The sequence below is a fragment of the Triturus cristatus genome, chromosome 2_1, assembly GCF_964204655.1.
Source record: "Triturus cristatus chromosome 2_1, aTriCri1.1, whole genome shotgun sequence".
NCBI classification, from domain to species: Eukaryota; Metazoa; Chordata; class Amphibia; order Caudata; family Salamandridae; genus Triturus; species Triturus cristatus.
The window spans coordinates 423,177,469-423,193,098 of NC_140581.1; the positions used below are offsets into that span (position 1 = coordinate 423,177,469).

General features: G+C 41.5%; 1 protein-coding gene across 1 annotated transcript in view; it reads right to left on the bottom strand.

Moving 5' to 3' along the window:
* The window catches only part of SGTB (small glutamine rich tetratricopeptide repeat co-chaperone beta), a 143,329-nt gene that overhangs the window by 37,485 nt on the left and 90,214 nt on the right, over positions 1-15,630 (bottom strand). Inside the window, exons 7-10 of the mRNA XM_085631826.1 lie at positions 9,229-9,367; positions 9,086-9,148; positions 430-467; positions 245-328 (exon numbers count right to left, since the gene is read on the bottom strand). Of these exons, the coding sequence (XP_085487952.1) occupies positions 245-328; positions 430-467; positions 9,086-9,148; positions 9,229-9,367 (324 nt within the window). The remainder of the gene's footprint in view (positions 1-244; positions 329-429; positions 468-9,085; positions 9,149-9,228; positions 9,368-15,630) is intronic.

Below are 15,630 nucleotides of genomic sequence, written 5' to 3' on the forward strand. Positions count from 1 at the left end.
CACACATGGTAATCAAGTTAAGGCACATAGTGAATATAATGCCTGTTACAAATATATAATTGCATTTCGGTGATGTGTAAGGGTGGAGCCTAAATTGCGCTGCTTCAATAGCTTGGCAATATATGCTTTTTTAGTACTATACACAAGTATTAGGTCAGAAGTTTGATAATTATTAACATGCTCATCTTGTTAACAAATCGAAACTTGATTTGAAGCACCGGTTTAAAAAAGCTGTCGTACTTACGCTTGAATAAGGCGTGAAAGATCTGTTAGGCCACCTACACCAGCAGCAGGGCCCCCAACAGCATCGGACATCATCCCTGACATTCTGGAACAATCGAGGAGGGTGTGAGCATGTTAGGTTCTAAAGATTCACTGGAATCCTTCAAACACCATCCTATTCCACCACTCTTTAATGTAAACACTTACAGCTGTTGCACGTGAGGATTCTGCATTAGACTCGCTGCCTACAAAACAAAGAATAAGTCTTAATTTACAGAAAGATTTTCTTTTGTTTATTAACACATCCCTTCATCGGGTGATGCATCTTAATGACAGTAGAACAGCAGCTATGCTGGTTTGGTAAAAACCAGGTCACCATCACGAGGTATCAAACTTGCAAGCTTTAGAGTGACCTTTTACGGTGATCTTTCAAAAGGAAGTACCTCAGTGTCACATAACAGAGGGGAACAAAATTGGGAGAAGAGAAATTAAAATTAAATATATTTTTACCAACTAAGCAAATTAAATTACACCCTTAACTCTTATCTCAATCAAATGGTATGATGCTTTCTTGAGTGAAATGAGCATATTGTTGGTCTACACAACACCTGCACTGCTTACCCAAAGGTTAACCAATGTTTAATGCACCCTCAGTTAACGCTCTGTAAATACACTGCAGCTCACAAGTGATTGTCTTGTGCCAGCATAACCAATTGAACACCTCACTGTGCCCAAATTCAGCACTAGAGAACACTCTTTTTCTTGCAATTAATAAAGTTATTATTATTATTATCAGTTAAATACTGTAGAGATAAGACATATGATATTTTATGTAATGCAATAGAGATCTTGCAGAAATGCGAGTGTATGTTGTTAAACGTAATCCTACTGCGCATGCCGGTATTTCCAAGCAATATTTTATACATTTTTCACAGTGCAAAAGACTGCTGAAGCGAGGCAGCATTGCATGGGTCTGTGAGACCCCGTTCTTGTGCAGCGCTCTAATCAATGAAGTTCCTATTTCTTATCTCTAGTTCTCATGAAGTTCTATTGGAGAAAGTGGTACTTGGTTGAAGTTTTGAGCCTACAACCCTTTAGTTCTATTCTAGCCCTGCCTCTCTTAACTTTAACAATATTTTGCTATTGGTATACATTGAAATGATATTTCCCTCATATTAATCACTTGTCCAGCATTCCAAAGTCCTGTTTTGGTAACGATCTTTCTGGTGGATACTCTACCTAACTGCAGATTCCTCTCCTTTAGAATACTGAAAGACGTGAGACTGGATCCAGCTTTTCAACAGCAGTTGCTCTTGCGCACCAAAAGGTGGCGCCATTTGGGCTCCAAAATGACCTTGTCCTGCCCTGGAATTGACTGCATGGATCCACAAATAAGTGCCTGCGGTGCGTGCCTGTGCGCTGACACCCATCTTGAACTTTTCTGCGCCCTCAGACACAGATCAATTATGAGAGATTGGAGGTGACAGTGTGCCAAAATACATCTTGTGACCTTTTTACAGACACCTAAGTACACTCACAGAAGAGGAGGGAAGGAGGCAGTGAGGAATCTGTGGCTAGAGTATCCACATGAAAGTGCATGATCATAGGTAGGTTATTTGTTCTTCTGATGGATACCTCTAACCACAGTTTCCTCACCTTTCGAATAGATACCCAAGCACTAACTCCCAAAAGGTAGAGGGTCTGAGGAATGAATTCATACCAAAAATTCTTGCAGAATCAAACAAGTTTAATGGCCCTCTCCATTGACTTGACTGTTGAGGCAGTAGTGTTTGGTGAATGTTTGTACAGGTGCCCATGTAGCAGCCTGGCAGACATCCAGCACACTATAAAAGCAGCTGTAGTTCTGGTGAAATGATCCCATGTCTTAATGTTTGTCAGGATGGCCATGCTTGGAAGTCCTTATTTGTACTGCCTCCCCTTTTTAGCACTGGCAAAGCCCCAAAATACCTGGCTATTGACTTAGTATTCTTTTGTGCGCCCAGTCAAAAAACAGAGGACGCTTTCAGATCAATCCTGTGAAACCTCTCACCCTCTTTTGAGGGATGTGGCTGTCAGAGGAAAAAGGAGGAAGGGTGATGGACTGATCCACACAGAAGTGTTATACAACATTTGGTAGAAAGGAAGCTTGAGTTCTCTGCACCAATTGTGAGGAAAGAAGGTGGTGAGGGTGTTCTGACAGTGCCTGCAGCTCACTGACACAGCATGCAGAAGAGTCAGTGATAAGAAAAACTGTCTTGATGGTGAGGAGTAGTAGAGAGCAAAAGTGCATGGGCTTTAACTGCAAGCACATCAGAAACATAAGGACCAAATTTAAGTTCCTTTGAGGCATAATGAAGGGCTTTGGTGGGAACAAATGCGTCTGTTCCTCCAAGAGCCTCATCACAACGGATGGCTTTAATAAAAAATGTTGGTCCGGCAAATATAAAAAGGCGGAAAGACCTGATGTAACTTTTAACTGTGCCTACCGCAAAGTCTTATTGGGTCAAAGATAAAACAAACACCAGAACATCAGATAATTTGGTCTGTAAAGGATCAAGCTGATAGTCCCAACATCAGGCCATAAATGTCTCCCAATGCCCTGAATAAATGGATTTAGCTGAAGAGCGCCTATCTGCAATAATCACATTGACTAAATCAGCTGGCAAGTCTAAATAGCTCAATTGTCGCCGCTCAATCACCACACATAGAGGTGTAGATTGTAGGGATTTGAGTGAAGAGCACTGCCCTGTTGCTTAGTCTGAAGGTCCTCCTAAAGAGATGAATGGATCGGAGGGCAAATACTCAGGCTCAACAGATTGGGATGCTATACCCCTCCTGGTCCAATCTGGGGCTATTAAAATAACTTGGAACTGGTCTGTCTTGATCTTCCTGAGACACAGGGGTAGGAGGGGTAGCAGTGGAAAGGTGTCCCAGAGCAGTGGTCCCACAACAGAGTGAAATACATCCATATAGATCCTCTTAATGGGGACTGGCAGGCCGGTGAACGCTTATGGAGTGGGCCATAAAGAAGCTATCTTTAAAACACTTTTGTGCCAAGTGTGCCTTTTTTCCAAAGAGTCTGGATCCGTCAAAGGGCATGTCCATCAAAGATGCCTGAACATCAATGGAAAACCCAGCAGCTTGCATCCAGATATGACACCTGCTCATGACACTGGTTCTAGTGGCACAGCCTACACAGTTCACTGTGACAAGGCCGGCCCACAAAACCTATTTCACAGCATCTTGTCCATCCTGAATCGCTTAGACAAGGACATTCCTGAACGCGTCAATGATGTCTGGCAAGTGTTTGCTGGCTTTGTCGCAATAAATATGTGTGAATCGGCCCACAGACAGACAGCATTTAAGGTTCAGACAGCCAGACTGGCAGAAGACTACTCATTTGTCAAAAGCGTCTACACACTTTGATGCCCTATCTGGCAGTGTAGAAGAAAAGACGAGTGAGTTGAACTTGCTAATGGATGCATAGACCACTACACTTTCCGGGTTTGGGCGCTTAATGAAATGGGCCAGGTCTTGAGGGGCCGGCCTAAATCGTCTAGACACGGGGAGACAACTGGGGCAGATGAGCACTGCTTCATCCAGGAGGACATCAAAGTGGATGTCAGGGCGTTCCTGAATGGTAGCAAAGACTCAGATGTGGTGGGGTAGGTGTAAGATATCTGTCAACAAATTTGCTCCTACTTCACCTGTAAGTTGCAGCAAGTCAAGTACTTCCGCTGCCCTGCAGAGAACAAATGCAGAAGCGCTTTCCTTCTTGGCTAAGCCTGGTGAAGATTTTAATTCAGTTGCAGGAGACGTGTCTAAACCACTAGCAGTTTGTTAAGTTAAGGCATAATCCAGCACCAGTGCAGGAAGAGGGGAGTTAAACTGTTAGCCTCATGTTCATTTAGTGACGTGGTACTGCAGTCAGATGAGAGGCTAGGGATCATCCAGTGTTGAAGGCTGCACTTTAGTAATTTCATAGCAGAACATAACTTGAGCATGGGCGACGTCTGCTCCGGGTCAGAGATTGGTGTTTGGACTGAATCTGAAATGTGTACGCTGGCGTCATGGTCATAAACAAAAGTGATACCTGATATCCCAATCAAGAACCATAGGTAAATAACTGAGGTACAAACAACAGTGGTTAACTGTGGTCTTGTTTTAGAGAAACAATAATAAATGTGGTGAATGTCTGACTCATCCACAAATTTGTGGACAAGTCAGAAATCCACCTAATTTATTAATGTTTCTCTAGAATAAGCTCACTGTGAACAACTCTTACTTGTACAACTCCGGTCGTGGTTGGCACTGCGCCTGTCTGGTAGTGTGGGCAGGTAGAAAACTAAAATGAGTCCCAGCGTGGTCAGCTGACCGAATTGCAACTAGTGACCCCTGCAGTTCCATGGGGACCGAATGGAGCTCCAGATGACCCGGCATTACCTTGAAAATCTGCAGCATGCCCTCTTTGAAAACCTCTCACTGCTGCAGGGTCGCAGATAGCCTGGTAAACTTGTGCATGCTAGCACCAATCCTGGAATGGACTCAGAGACAGAAGACACCAGAAGAGTCAGGCCCTGGAGTGCCGACTGCAGGTTTCTCAACTGCAAGAGAGTGGCATGTGGGGTATGCATTTCGTTTGGCCTTCTAGCGCTTACGGCATGACTTGGATTTAGACTAAACAGAAGATTTAGACTAGAGCAAGTTGGCCATGGGAGGGGACCCCTAATCTGGATCAGCTGAGAGATTGCTGTTTTTTTAGCATAATCTCTTCTTGTTCTGCAACATAGAGTTTTAATCTCGGTCCTTGTTGGCCTTTAGGTAAATCAGGGTGCAGTTATCACACAACTCTTAATCAAAAACCCGGCCCCAAAGGCAAATGTTGCACTGATCTGAGAGCAACATCTACCTCCTGCAGTTGCAGCACAGTTTAAGACTTGCTGTCTTGAGGGGAGACATTTTCCCATAGCACGCTGTCTTTCGAAATGTTGGCGTCGGTACAACATCAAGTTTGTGAGCATAACTACAGATCCATGTTTAAAGGCACAAGAAGAAAGTAAGTGACATAAGCATGCAGAGATGACTTCAATCCCATTTGTAGGCAAAGTCACTGAAAGTTGCATAGCGTCCCAACTCGCTTCACACATTCAAACAAACAACCTCCTAGACACTCTCCAATCAGGTTTCCACCAGGGCCACAGTACAGAAACTGCAAACCTTCAAATAGTCAGTGACTCCCTTAGAATCCTCGACTCCGTTAACCTTTGCCTTCTAGTCTAGCTGGACTTGTCTGCTGCATGCAACACTGTCAACCATCTGGGCCTCCTTTACACTCTTGAACAATGCATGGGATGTCGAGGCACAGTCCTAAACTGGTTCTCCTCATACCTAACCAACCATTCCCAAACTGTGAAAATGGGCAACTCAATCTCGAGACCAGTCAGTGTACATCAAAGAGTCCCTCAAGGCTTGATCCTCTCCCCAACCCTCTTTAACCTCTACCTAGAACCACTATGTGTGTTTCTCAGAAACGCTGCGATTCTCTTCCACCTCTACACCAAAGACACTGAAATACACTTGAAAATATCATCCTTTGAAGACATTGCCTTTCTTTCAATCATGCTCCTAAAGATTCAAAACTGGACGTCTAACCACCATCTAAAACTCAACCCAACTAAAACTGAATTTCTCTTGATTTCTTCTCTGAAAGCAAAAACCTCATTTTGGGAGTGGTTGGCTAACTTTCCTGCCCTGGATGGTTGCCCTGTCATTGTCCAGAGAGCAAAATTCACCTAGGACCACTGAGAGCAATATTACATGCAGCAGCTCGATTTGTTTTAGGTCTCAATAAATTTGACCATATTTACCTTGTCCTGCAAACCCTCCAATGGCTTCTCATTGAACCGTGGGCCCAAGTCAAAACCGCCTGCATGACCCACAGAGCGCTGCACTCCTCTTCACCCTTATATCTAAACAAGGAACTGGAAATCTCTGGAGCAAATAGGGGTTCCAGAAATGCCCAATCCATGCTCCTGGAACCCCCTATCTTCAGTCAAGAATGGTTCATGTACCAGTCATTTTCCGGTAGTGCCACAAGAATCTGGAACTCCTTACCTCCCGACCTTCCACCTGACCACCTGCCTTGTCACCTTCGAAAATGACCTTAAGTTCCTCCTATTTGACAGACACCTTGGTAAATCACCCTCAACCATACTTGGATACTCTCTCCACCAGGATACGTACTACCTTCGGTATGTGACCCCACCATCTTAATCGATGCTTGAACTGTGTATGACCTCTGACCAATCTGCTGCAATTGTCCTGGTCGCATCTACCGATGCAAATGTCTGAATGTAATTATTGTAAATGTAACTCGGTGTACACTTGTATCCTGCTACTGCTCCGAAGCACTCTGATACCTTCAGGCCACGTCCGCACTATATAAAATTGCAGAAATAAATAAATATATGTGCTACACGCGGTCGTAGCCAGGGCAGAGCCTGACAGCACAAGCTACTGGCATGCCGCTGCAATTGCTGAAAATCTGGATCCAGTCTGGGCCTGAGAATAATCTAAAGGTAAGGAATATGTGGTTAGAAGTATCCATCAAAAAATCAATATCCAGCAAACAAAATGTAATTAGGAGCATGAAGTGGAGCCTTCAGTTAGGCCACTGAAAACAACTGGCACCAAAATCTTGCTAGGACAGCTAATAGGCCAAAGGATACTTTAACCGTCAAGCACCATATATCTTGATTTTATGTGGTCAATAGAATGAAGATGGCCATTATAACAACAAGTATGCAATAAATGGACCAGAAAAGAAGACTACAGAGAAGAACGCAGGCATAATTGGGTTTCTTAACAGCTAAGAATTTAAGTATTCAACAAGAAGTCAGGTATTTATATAAATGTCCATTTTTGAGCAACCAAAGATGGGGATATTATGATTTGGTGTTGTTCTCAATGTGAACCTTATAAATAGAGGGAAGAGTAGACCACACAGCCAAGATATTTGACAAGAAATAAACTGAAAGTGATGTAATATTACTGGTATAGCTTTGAGGAGGCAAAATCAAGAAATCGAGAGGAATTAAGTATTTGTTGTGCTGAGTTTTTGGAAGTTGGTAGCCCTCAACATTGGAAGACACAGCATCAGGTGTTGGATGTCATTTGCTGAAAACACTCCAAAACACAGCTGTGTGCAATCAGCATAGCGATGAATGCATACTTCTAAACAGTCAGTATACTTTCCAGTATCTCCATGTATTAATGAAATAAATTGCAACTAAATTGATACATGAAGTGCTTCATACCACGTAGGGGTTGGGAAAGAGTTTGATTTTATTTGAAAAACTGGCTGCTGCCCGCTAGAATTAAACCAGTTAAGTATTTTGTCCAAAATGTCAATGGAACTGAAAAGAACGGAGATCATCATCTCAACTGGGTGAAAAGTCACTCAAGGTTAAGAAAGACAATGAAAACAAGTTGAACTGTCAACCAAGGTGTTCAGAGTACTACTTACCACCGGAAGCGTGCCTGACTCAGTGATGTACAAGTGATGGAAAAGTACCAGTAGTGCCATTAAAGGTTTACAGGTGACGCATGAGGTCGGGTAATCATATATTTTAAAACTTTCCATGGCTATGAATGCCTGAGACAAGGCCCAAGCTTGTTGGCCAACAATGGTATGATATCTTTATTCAGTAGAGGTGGGCGGTGCCTAGTACCATGGTGGATAAAATGATTAATGAGGTGGATATATGCCCTGAAATTATTTGGGTGAGCCAGAAGTGTGGCTGTCTGTTTCACAGAGGAGGTGTGGATGGATATATCAAAAGGAGTTCTGAACCATCTATACTGAGGCATGTCAATAAGCCGGCAAGAACGGCTACATTCCACTTGCAACTCTTAAAGAAAATCAAGAACTCCATCCCACCAAGACTTCAGATCATCTGTTTAATTCTAGTACTCTTCCAAAGAGACAGAGGCAATGCAATGTTAACAGGGCGATCCAACTCCTCAGTCTCACTCCTTAAAGCCCTTCTTAATGCTGCAGCACAACTGGTCTCAAACAGAAGAAAATGAGATCACATAACTCTAATCCTAACGCAACTACACTGGCTATCACTAAAAGCATGTATCAATTTCAAAATAACCTGTACAACACAAAAGGCGGTACACTCTTGGCTTCCATGCCAACCGCAAGAAAAACTCCACACCACAGGGAGACAGAGTCTAACAAGAGGAAAACCAAGCCTGACACAAAAGGTCGCAGAAATAAACAATACCAAGACTGCAATTCAGGATGTTTCCTGCCTAGCCATCAGACTATGGAGCGAGGTCCCAGATATCCAGAATAATAATTCCAAACTTCCAAACGTTTTGAAAGCACATTCCTGGCACTGTCTATGATGATTTATAACGAATGCACACTGGGTTTCTTTGCATGTCATGAGAAGCTTCTCATATCCATCAATTTCTATATCACTACCGTTGGGACCCATTCAATCATTGCTGACTTGAAGGAAGATCAATGTTCCTACATTGGGGAGTTCATAAATAATCACCCTGATCATGTGTACAGCATGCCTCAAATGATGGTTTGTCTCAGTATGGTTGGCTTATAGTGGCCCGTTCCATAACAGGCTACTTGGAAATAGAAACACCCGCCCCTTCCAGCTGCATGGGCTTTGTGAGACATTCCCTTAAAACCCTCACTCTCATAACATCTGGAACAATCTTATGCTTTTCCTCCTTTGTTGTTACATTTCGGTGGGTGCTATTCTGGATGCTCTACACTTTGTCCAGACAGGTATTTCATAGTCAGTCTTCCTCTCTCCCCATTCCATAACATACTCACCATGCTAACGAAGGCTGGGTTGCTGATGAGACTGGCCATGTCAAACCCATATGCAGACCCTGTCTGAAATAAAGAGCCATGTGAGGGTCAGAAAGTAATGATGAGAGCTTTAAAGTGCAAACAGATGCAATGGCAAGACTTACGGGGCTTGAAATCTCTCGTAATTTTTGTTGTGCAGTCTTTATATTTGACTTGTAGGTGTCATTTTCAGGTTCTAGGTCCAGTGCCTTTTGGTAGCTGGTTATTGCTTGCTCATATTTATTCAGTGCAGCCAAGGCAAGCCTACGAGTGAACACATTCTTTGAGAAGCAGGGATATGAATCAGTACAGCTTCATATGCAAGTGAGATCAGAGGGAATGTTTTAGTGCACTGCAATTAGTGAAATTCATTAGTGTTCGTCTACCCTGGAATCACTGGCTATTTCTAACATATGCCAACATAAGTTTTTAGATGCACTTGCTGGAGTAAATCCCTTCATTCAAAAAATAAAAACACAATCAAATGGAAAAGTGCAAACGTTTGTGCAAAATAATGTGTATAATAAATGCAAAATTTGCAGTGGGTATTCATACTTAGTTGGTGTAAGCATACAAGGGCAATAACATAAGGTGCTGATTTAAGTTAGCCTAACAACGGATGCCATACTAACAGTGATTTAAATATTAGCATTGAAAGACCTATTTTGCACTTTGAACTCTTGTTTTGAATGAGATGTATTTCTCTCTCACTGCAGATGCTGTAACCTTCCAGAAGTCTTCTGTTGGCTAGTGAACAGGCATTTGTGACGTAACAGACAAACCCAAGGTCTTCCATGTGAGACCAAAATTGTCTTGAATGGTTATCTGATTCCTACAGGTGAGTCACATCGCCTCACATTAAGATCAATTTATCTTATATCCGGAGAAGACCAAGAGGAGAGGGGATAACAGGAAATATGACTCATGAGAAGAACTGTTTAAGATGTGAATTAAGTATCTTTTCAAGGACTTGTTTCTGTGGTCTATTGTGAAGATGTGAGAAACTAAGCAGTTTACCTGCTCCCAGCGTTTTCTGAAATCCTATTGGACAAAGAGAACAGAGGAATGTAACAGATGTAACAATTTGTGTTTTTACACATTTATATTAACAAATGGGGTCAGGATAGAGGTATCCTGACCCCATGGGATTGATGGAGAGGTCTGTGAGGACCACCTCATGGAGAAGAAATTGTGAGAAAACCTTTTTTGGAGCGTGCACTATAGTCCGCAGATCCACCTTGGAGCTCAGCTCGGCCCCCTGTGTGAATCCGTAATGGGTCCAGACCCCAATTATAAAACACATACACCAACTCACAGACCCACTCACACTGCCCACACACCCTTTCACACATCCATACACCCACTCACACACCCATAGTCACTTATACAAACCCAAAGAACCACACAGCCACGTACACATCCATACAGCCACTTACACACCCACTCACACAGTCACTTACACATCAACTCACACACCTATACAGCAAAACCACTGACGTACCCACTCACACATCCACTTACAGACCCAGAGAACCAGTTACCCATTCACAGACCACACAAGCACTAGCACACCCACTCACAGTCCCACCACACATTCACACAACCAGTTATACCCACACAACTATACAGCCACGTATACAGCCACTTACAGACACATAGAGCCAGTCACACACCCACATAATCACTCACACACCGACTAATAAACTCATACAGCCACTTACATACCCACTCACAAATCCAGAAAACCACTCACACACCTACACAAGCACTAGACAGCTACTCACACACCCACACATTAGCTCTCACACCCAGTTACATACCCACACAGCTACAATACACCCACTCACACATCTATAGAACCCCTCACACACCCACACAATTACATACACAGCTACTCACAAATCCACACAGAGGAAGTGATACAGTTATATACATTTTAATAGGATATGTTTGTATTAAATGTGTTGTTGTTTTGTATTGAATGTGTGCTTTTGGTTGGGAACGGATCTGCGGATCCGTCACAGATCGGCCTGCAACATAGCCAGCAGAAGACCTATTTTGGTCTGTGTCTTTTCGATAAATTCTGTCCATGTCAAAGCGTAAGCTGTTATGGTATATACAGCCCATGTTGTGATCTCAAAGAAATGCAGAAACAGCTTTATTGTCATGTTTCCTGGTCTTCGCTGTCTGCTGACAAAATTTGGTTGACCACTGCCACTTCTGTCTTTGGCAAATGTTGGAGAACTCCAAGGCAGCATGTGGGAAAAGTAACATTAATTTACCAAAAGGAACCTTCACTAGGATTTCCAGTCCTACCCCAGTAATTGTGCCTAAATCATTGCCACCACAGTGCATAATCATGAGGTTTGGATGTTGGCAATACTCAGTGCTTTCAACAAAGGCTGCAATTTATTGCCACTCTCTGGCCAACCCAAGTAATGTCTATATTAGGTAAACCTAGGTCTTTGTCAATGCCACTCTTTTTAGCACTCTCTCTGGCCCAAAACACAAAACTATGGCCCACAATCCAGACTCCGAACGTTTTGGAGACACACAGAAGTAGCACACAGGAAGCGTCTGCAGCAGAATGAGGCAGTTTTGAAGATGAAAGGTAGTTACAATGGAGGACGGCAACTATATATAAAAGAACAAATTTTATTGGATGGCTGAGACGTGCAGGGAACCAAAACTAGGTAGTGACTTTAAGAAAAAAGTAACTAACCTTGTGATTGGCTTTGGAAAAAAAAAGTTATGTTGTTTGGGAAATGCTGTTGCGAGAAAGGCCTGTGAACTTTTGACGTACTGGTGGGCAGAGGCTATTGGAAACAAAGTTGCTATATTAACAGAGATAAAAGAGTGTGGGGGGAGAGACTGTAGTGTGAAACAGAAAAGCAGACTAGTGTACAAAAAGTGCTCAGTGAGGAGTGCATATCTCGTAGTTTGCAAAATTTTACAAATAAAATATAAATGAAAATTATTAACAGCAGATTGTTTAATGCTTTTAAGGACTTTCGTGTGGATCCATGGATCCACCGCGGACCGCACATGGGGGCCACTTTGAACCCTGTGGTGGATCCGCGGATCTGCGAAAAACCTACCAAATTGGGCTTCTTTATATGAAACATTGAAAGGGTTAAAAAAATGGTGACTATTTAGAAGTGGTATAACAAAAAGATGAAAGGAAGTCTGTGATTTGCTAAGTACAAGAGTATGAGTGAGAGCATAGTGGGAAGGGTAAGTACTGATAGTGGAGGAGGCTCGCCATGGTTCTGACTTAAGATTTGCAGTGGAAAACAGATATTAAAATAACATCTGGACAACAGAAAAGAGATTTTTCAGGTATGTTAATTGGGTTGTACTATAAAAAATTATATTTAATAAAAAACCTTGAGTTTATATAAGCTAAAAGAAAATATGTAGTTTCTAGACACTACAGTAAAAGGCAAAATAGAAGCCAGGTTATTTTTTTTAACTTTATTTATTACATTTTCATGAGTAATATAACATATTAAAATACATTGCTCATAGGTACAAAAGTTATCAATGTAAGACATAGCATTGATATTGAGGAGGAGAAACAAAAATACTTGGTGAATATATCTTCAAAGATCATGGCAGACAGGATTCGCAACAAGGGAAACATATGAGGGGATAGCAAGGAAGCCTAAGTGTGATATCAGCAGAAGCATGTGGAAATTACTAAGATTGTATAATTAATTGGAGTCGGCTAGTTCTATCAAGAGTAAATCATTTCGTAGAGGTTGCCACGTGTGGAGTTGTAGCTGTGCATACTCTTCGCTAATTCTATCACATCGATTCATGCTTTTGAGCCAGGCAGAGTCTGTGGGACAAATTCCACTACCCCACAGAAAGGAGGTTAGATGAGAACATTAACTAAAAATATAGTGAGCAGCAAAGGAGGAAGAGGAATTGCTATACTGAAAATATAGTTATTTTATTATGTCAGTATGAATGAATGTGTTTGAAATTAGATGTGGGTGATTGCGTATAGTATGTAATTTGCACCCACTCACACAGTCAAGCAGGGACTCACACACCCACTTTTACTCCCACAGAATCACTTATGTACCCACCACTCATATAGCTAGACACTGACTTGTATATTCAGTCACACACCTATAAAACCATTCACACACCTCTTTACTCAGCTATACAACCACTTACATAGTCATTCAAACACCCATTTACACACCGGTACAGCCAAACAGGTACCCAGAAAGCAGTCAGTTAAACACACCCATACACCCAGTTATACACCCAGTCATCCATCCCAACCTATTTACAAAACCATACAGCCACTCACATACCCAATCCGACAGAGGCACTTACACATCCGCTCACTCACCCGTACAGCACTTATGTATCCACCACTAACAGAGCCACTTGTACACATAGTTATGTACCCAAACATTCACTAACACAGCCAATTACCAATCCATAGAGCCACTTGAATATCCATTTAGACACCTATACAGACACTAACACACCCAGTCACACAACCACACAGCTACTTACATATCCAGTGGCACACCCACAGAGGCACTGAAACACTCGCTCACATATCTACTCACCCACTCACACACCCAGTCACCCACCCATACAGCCACTTATATACCCATGTATACACCTATACTCAGACACTTACATAGCCTCTTACACGCTGACATAACCACTTATGTAGCTACTCAGTTGCTTATAGTATGTAATGTAAAGTTAAATGTATTCTATATTTGCTTTTCAGATATCTGTTTTTAAAGAGGAATGGAAGGTGGAACGTGAGATAAAAATGTTTTTTTATTATGCTTGTTGACAGCATCCATAAACTGGGTAACAGATTATATTTTTAGCGGAACTTGCATATGGCATTTGCCAAAATGAGTCACCATGTCTTGCACTTTTGGTGAAACAGCGGGGATGAAAACCATTTGGTCAGATGGTGAGGTTCCCATTGTTGGTGCAGCTGCTGCTGATGATGCACCACCTTCCCTCTCTCTCATCATCCTGTGATCCGTACTTGTATGTATGGTTTTCAAGTTATTCCACATAGAAGATAAGCAATGTGAATACTTTTTCCCCTTACCTCTCAACAGCTTTTTGCTGCATTTATTGCATTGGACAATTTTTGGAACAACTTTCTTTTGTCCTGAAGGGATGGAGAAATATTTCCAAACGTCGAAGGACATCTTTGAAGGGGGTAAGTCTTCCTATTTTTCGCCCTGCTGATCCCCTTCACTTCTATTTACAGCAGAAGACATTCTGACTTTAAAACTGTACTTTTGAAGGAAAAATAAAAAACAGGACGGAGCTGTGGTTTTCAGTCTGTCTTCAGAGAGATGTGAAACCCAAATAACTGATTTAGAGTGTGGTTTGCAATGTGCATTAGTGGAGATTTACTGTATCCAATGAGAAGCTGAGGTTTGGGTGTGTTCCTAGAATGACAGCAGATCCGTGGATCCATAAAATGAATTAAAAAAAAGAGAAAGACTTGGTGTATTGAATTTATAGAAAGACTACATAAGTTACCTTACCTTAGTTTATTAATTGTTACTTTTAAAATGTATAATAAGACTAAAAATGTGAATAAAATGTTTATAAACTTGTCAAAAATATATAGTACTAAATTGAACTTACAGGTGTAATTGCAGTGCAGTTTATATTTAAAAAAAATTGAAATTCACTAAAAATCAAAGGTTATAGGGATGTTATAGTTAGGAAATAGCATGAAAAACATAGAAATTCACAGAAAAAACAAAGGTTACACGGACGTTATAGTTAGGAAATAAAATTTAAAAAACCTTCGAAATTCACTGAAAAAAACACAAAGGTTACAGGGACGTTATAGTTAGTCTCAGATTTTACATGCACAAAATCATAGAAATTCTGCACTTATAGTTATGTGAACTAACTATAACTTATGCCCCCGCAATGCACTGCTTATGACCTGACATTTACATCACTTTTGACATAGTCAATGACATCAATGATGACATCTTAAATGATATCACTGATGGCATCACTCATGACATCATCCAAAAAGTAAACTTCAATATACTTCATAAAATACTATTTAAATGTTTAAAAATAATAAAACACACGTGAGAGATGTACAACACAAAGAGCGCTTTAACCTAATCAACTACTACACTCACTTATCACCTAAGGAACAGTTCTCAGTTGATAGTCCTGTCTCTTCTGAACCGATACTCTGAACACAATGACCAAAGTAAAAGGTTTAACCGTATAGGCTAGTCTATTGCAAGCCACAACAACACCACTTGTTAACCTGGAAAGAGGTTTTAGTGCAAATGTCAAATTTACATAAATCACTACAACTTATAAACAGTAGAGAGGTCTTAGTGGACAAGTCACTGTGTTGTAAAGTACTAGGAAAATTATTCTTCATCTTGGAGAAAAATGTGAGCAGAGAGGTCAGTCTGTTGAAAACGTCAACTTCACTGAGCCATCACCCTACAGAAAGGTCTTAATGAACAGATGAATTTATTGCA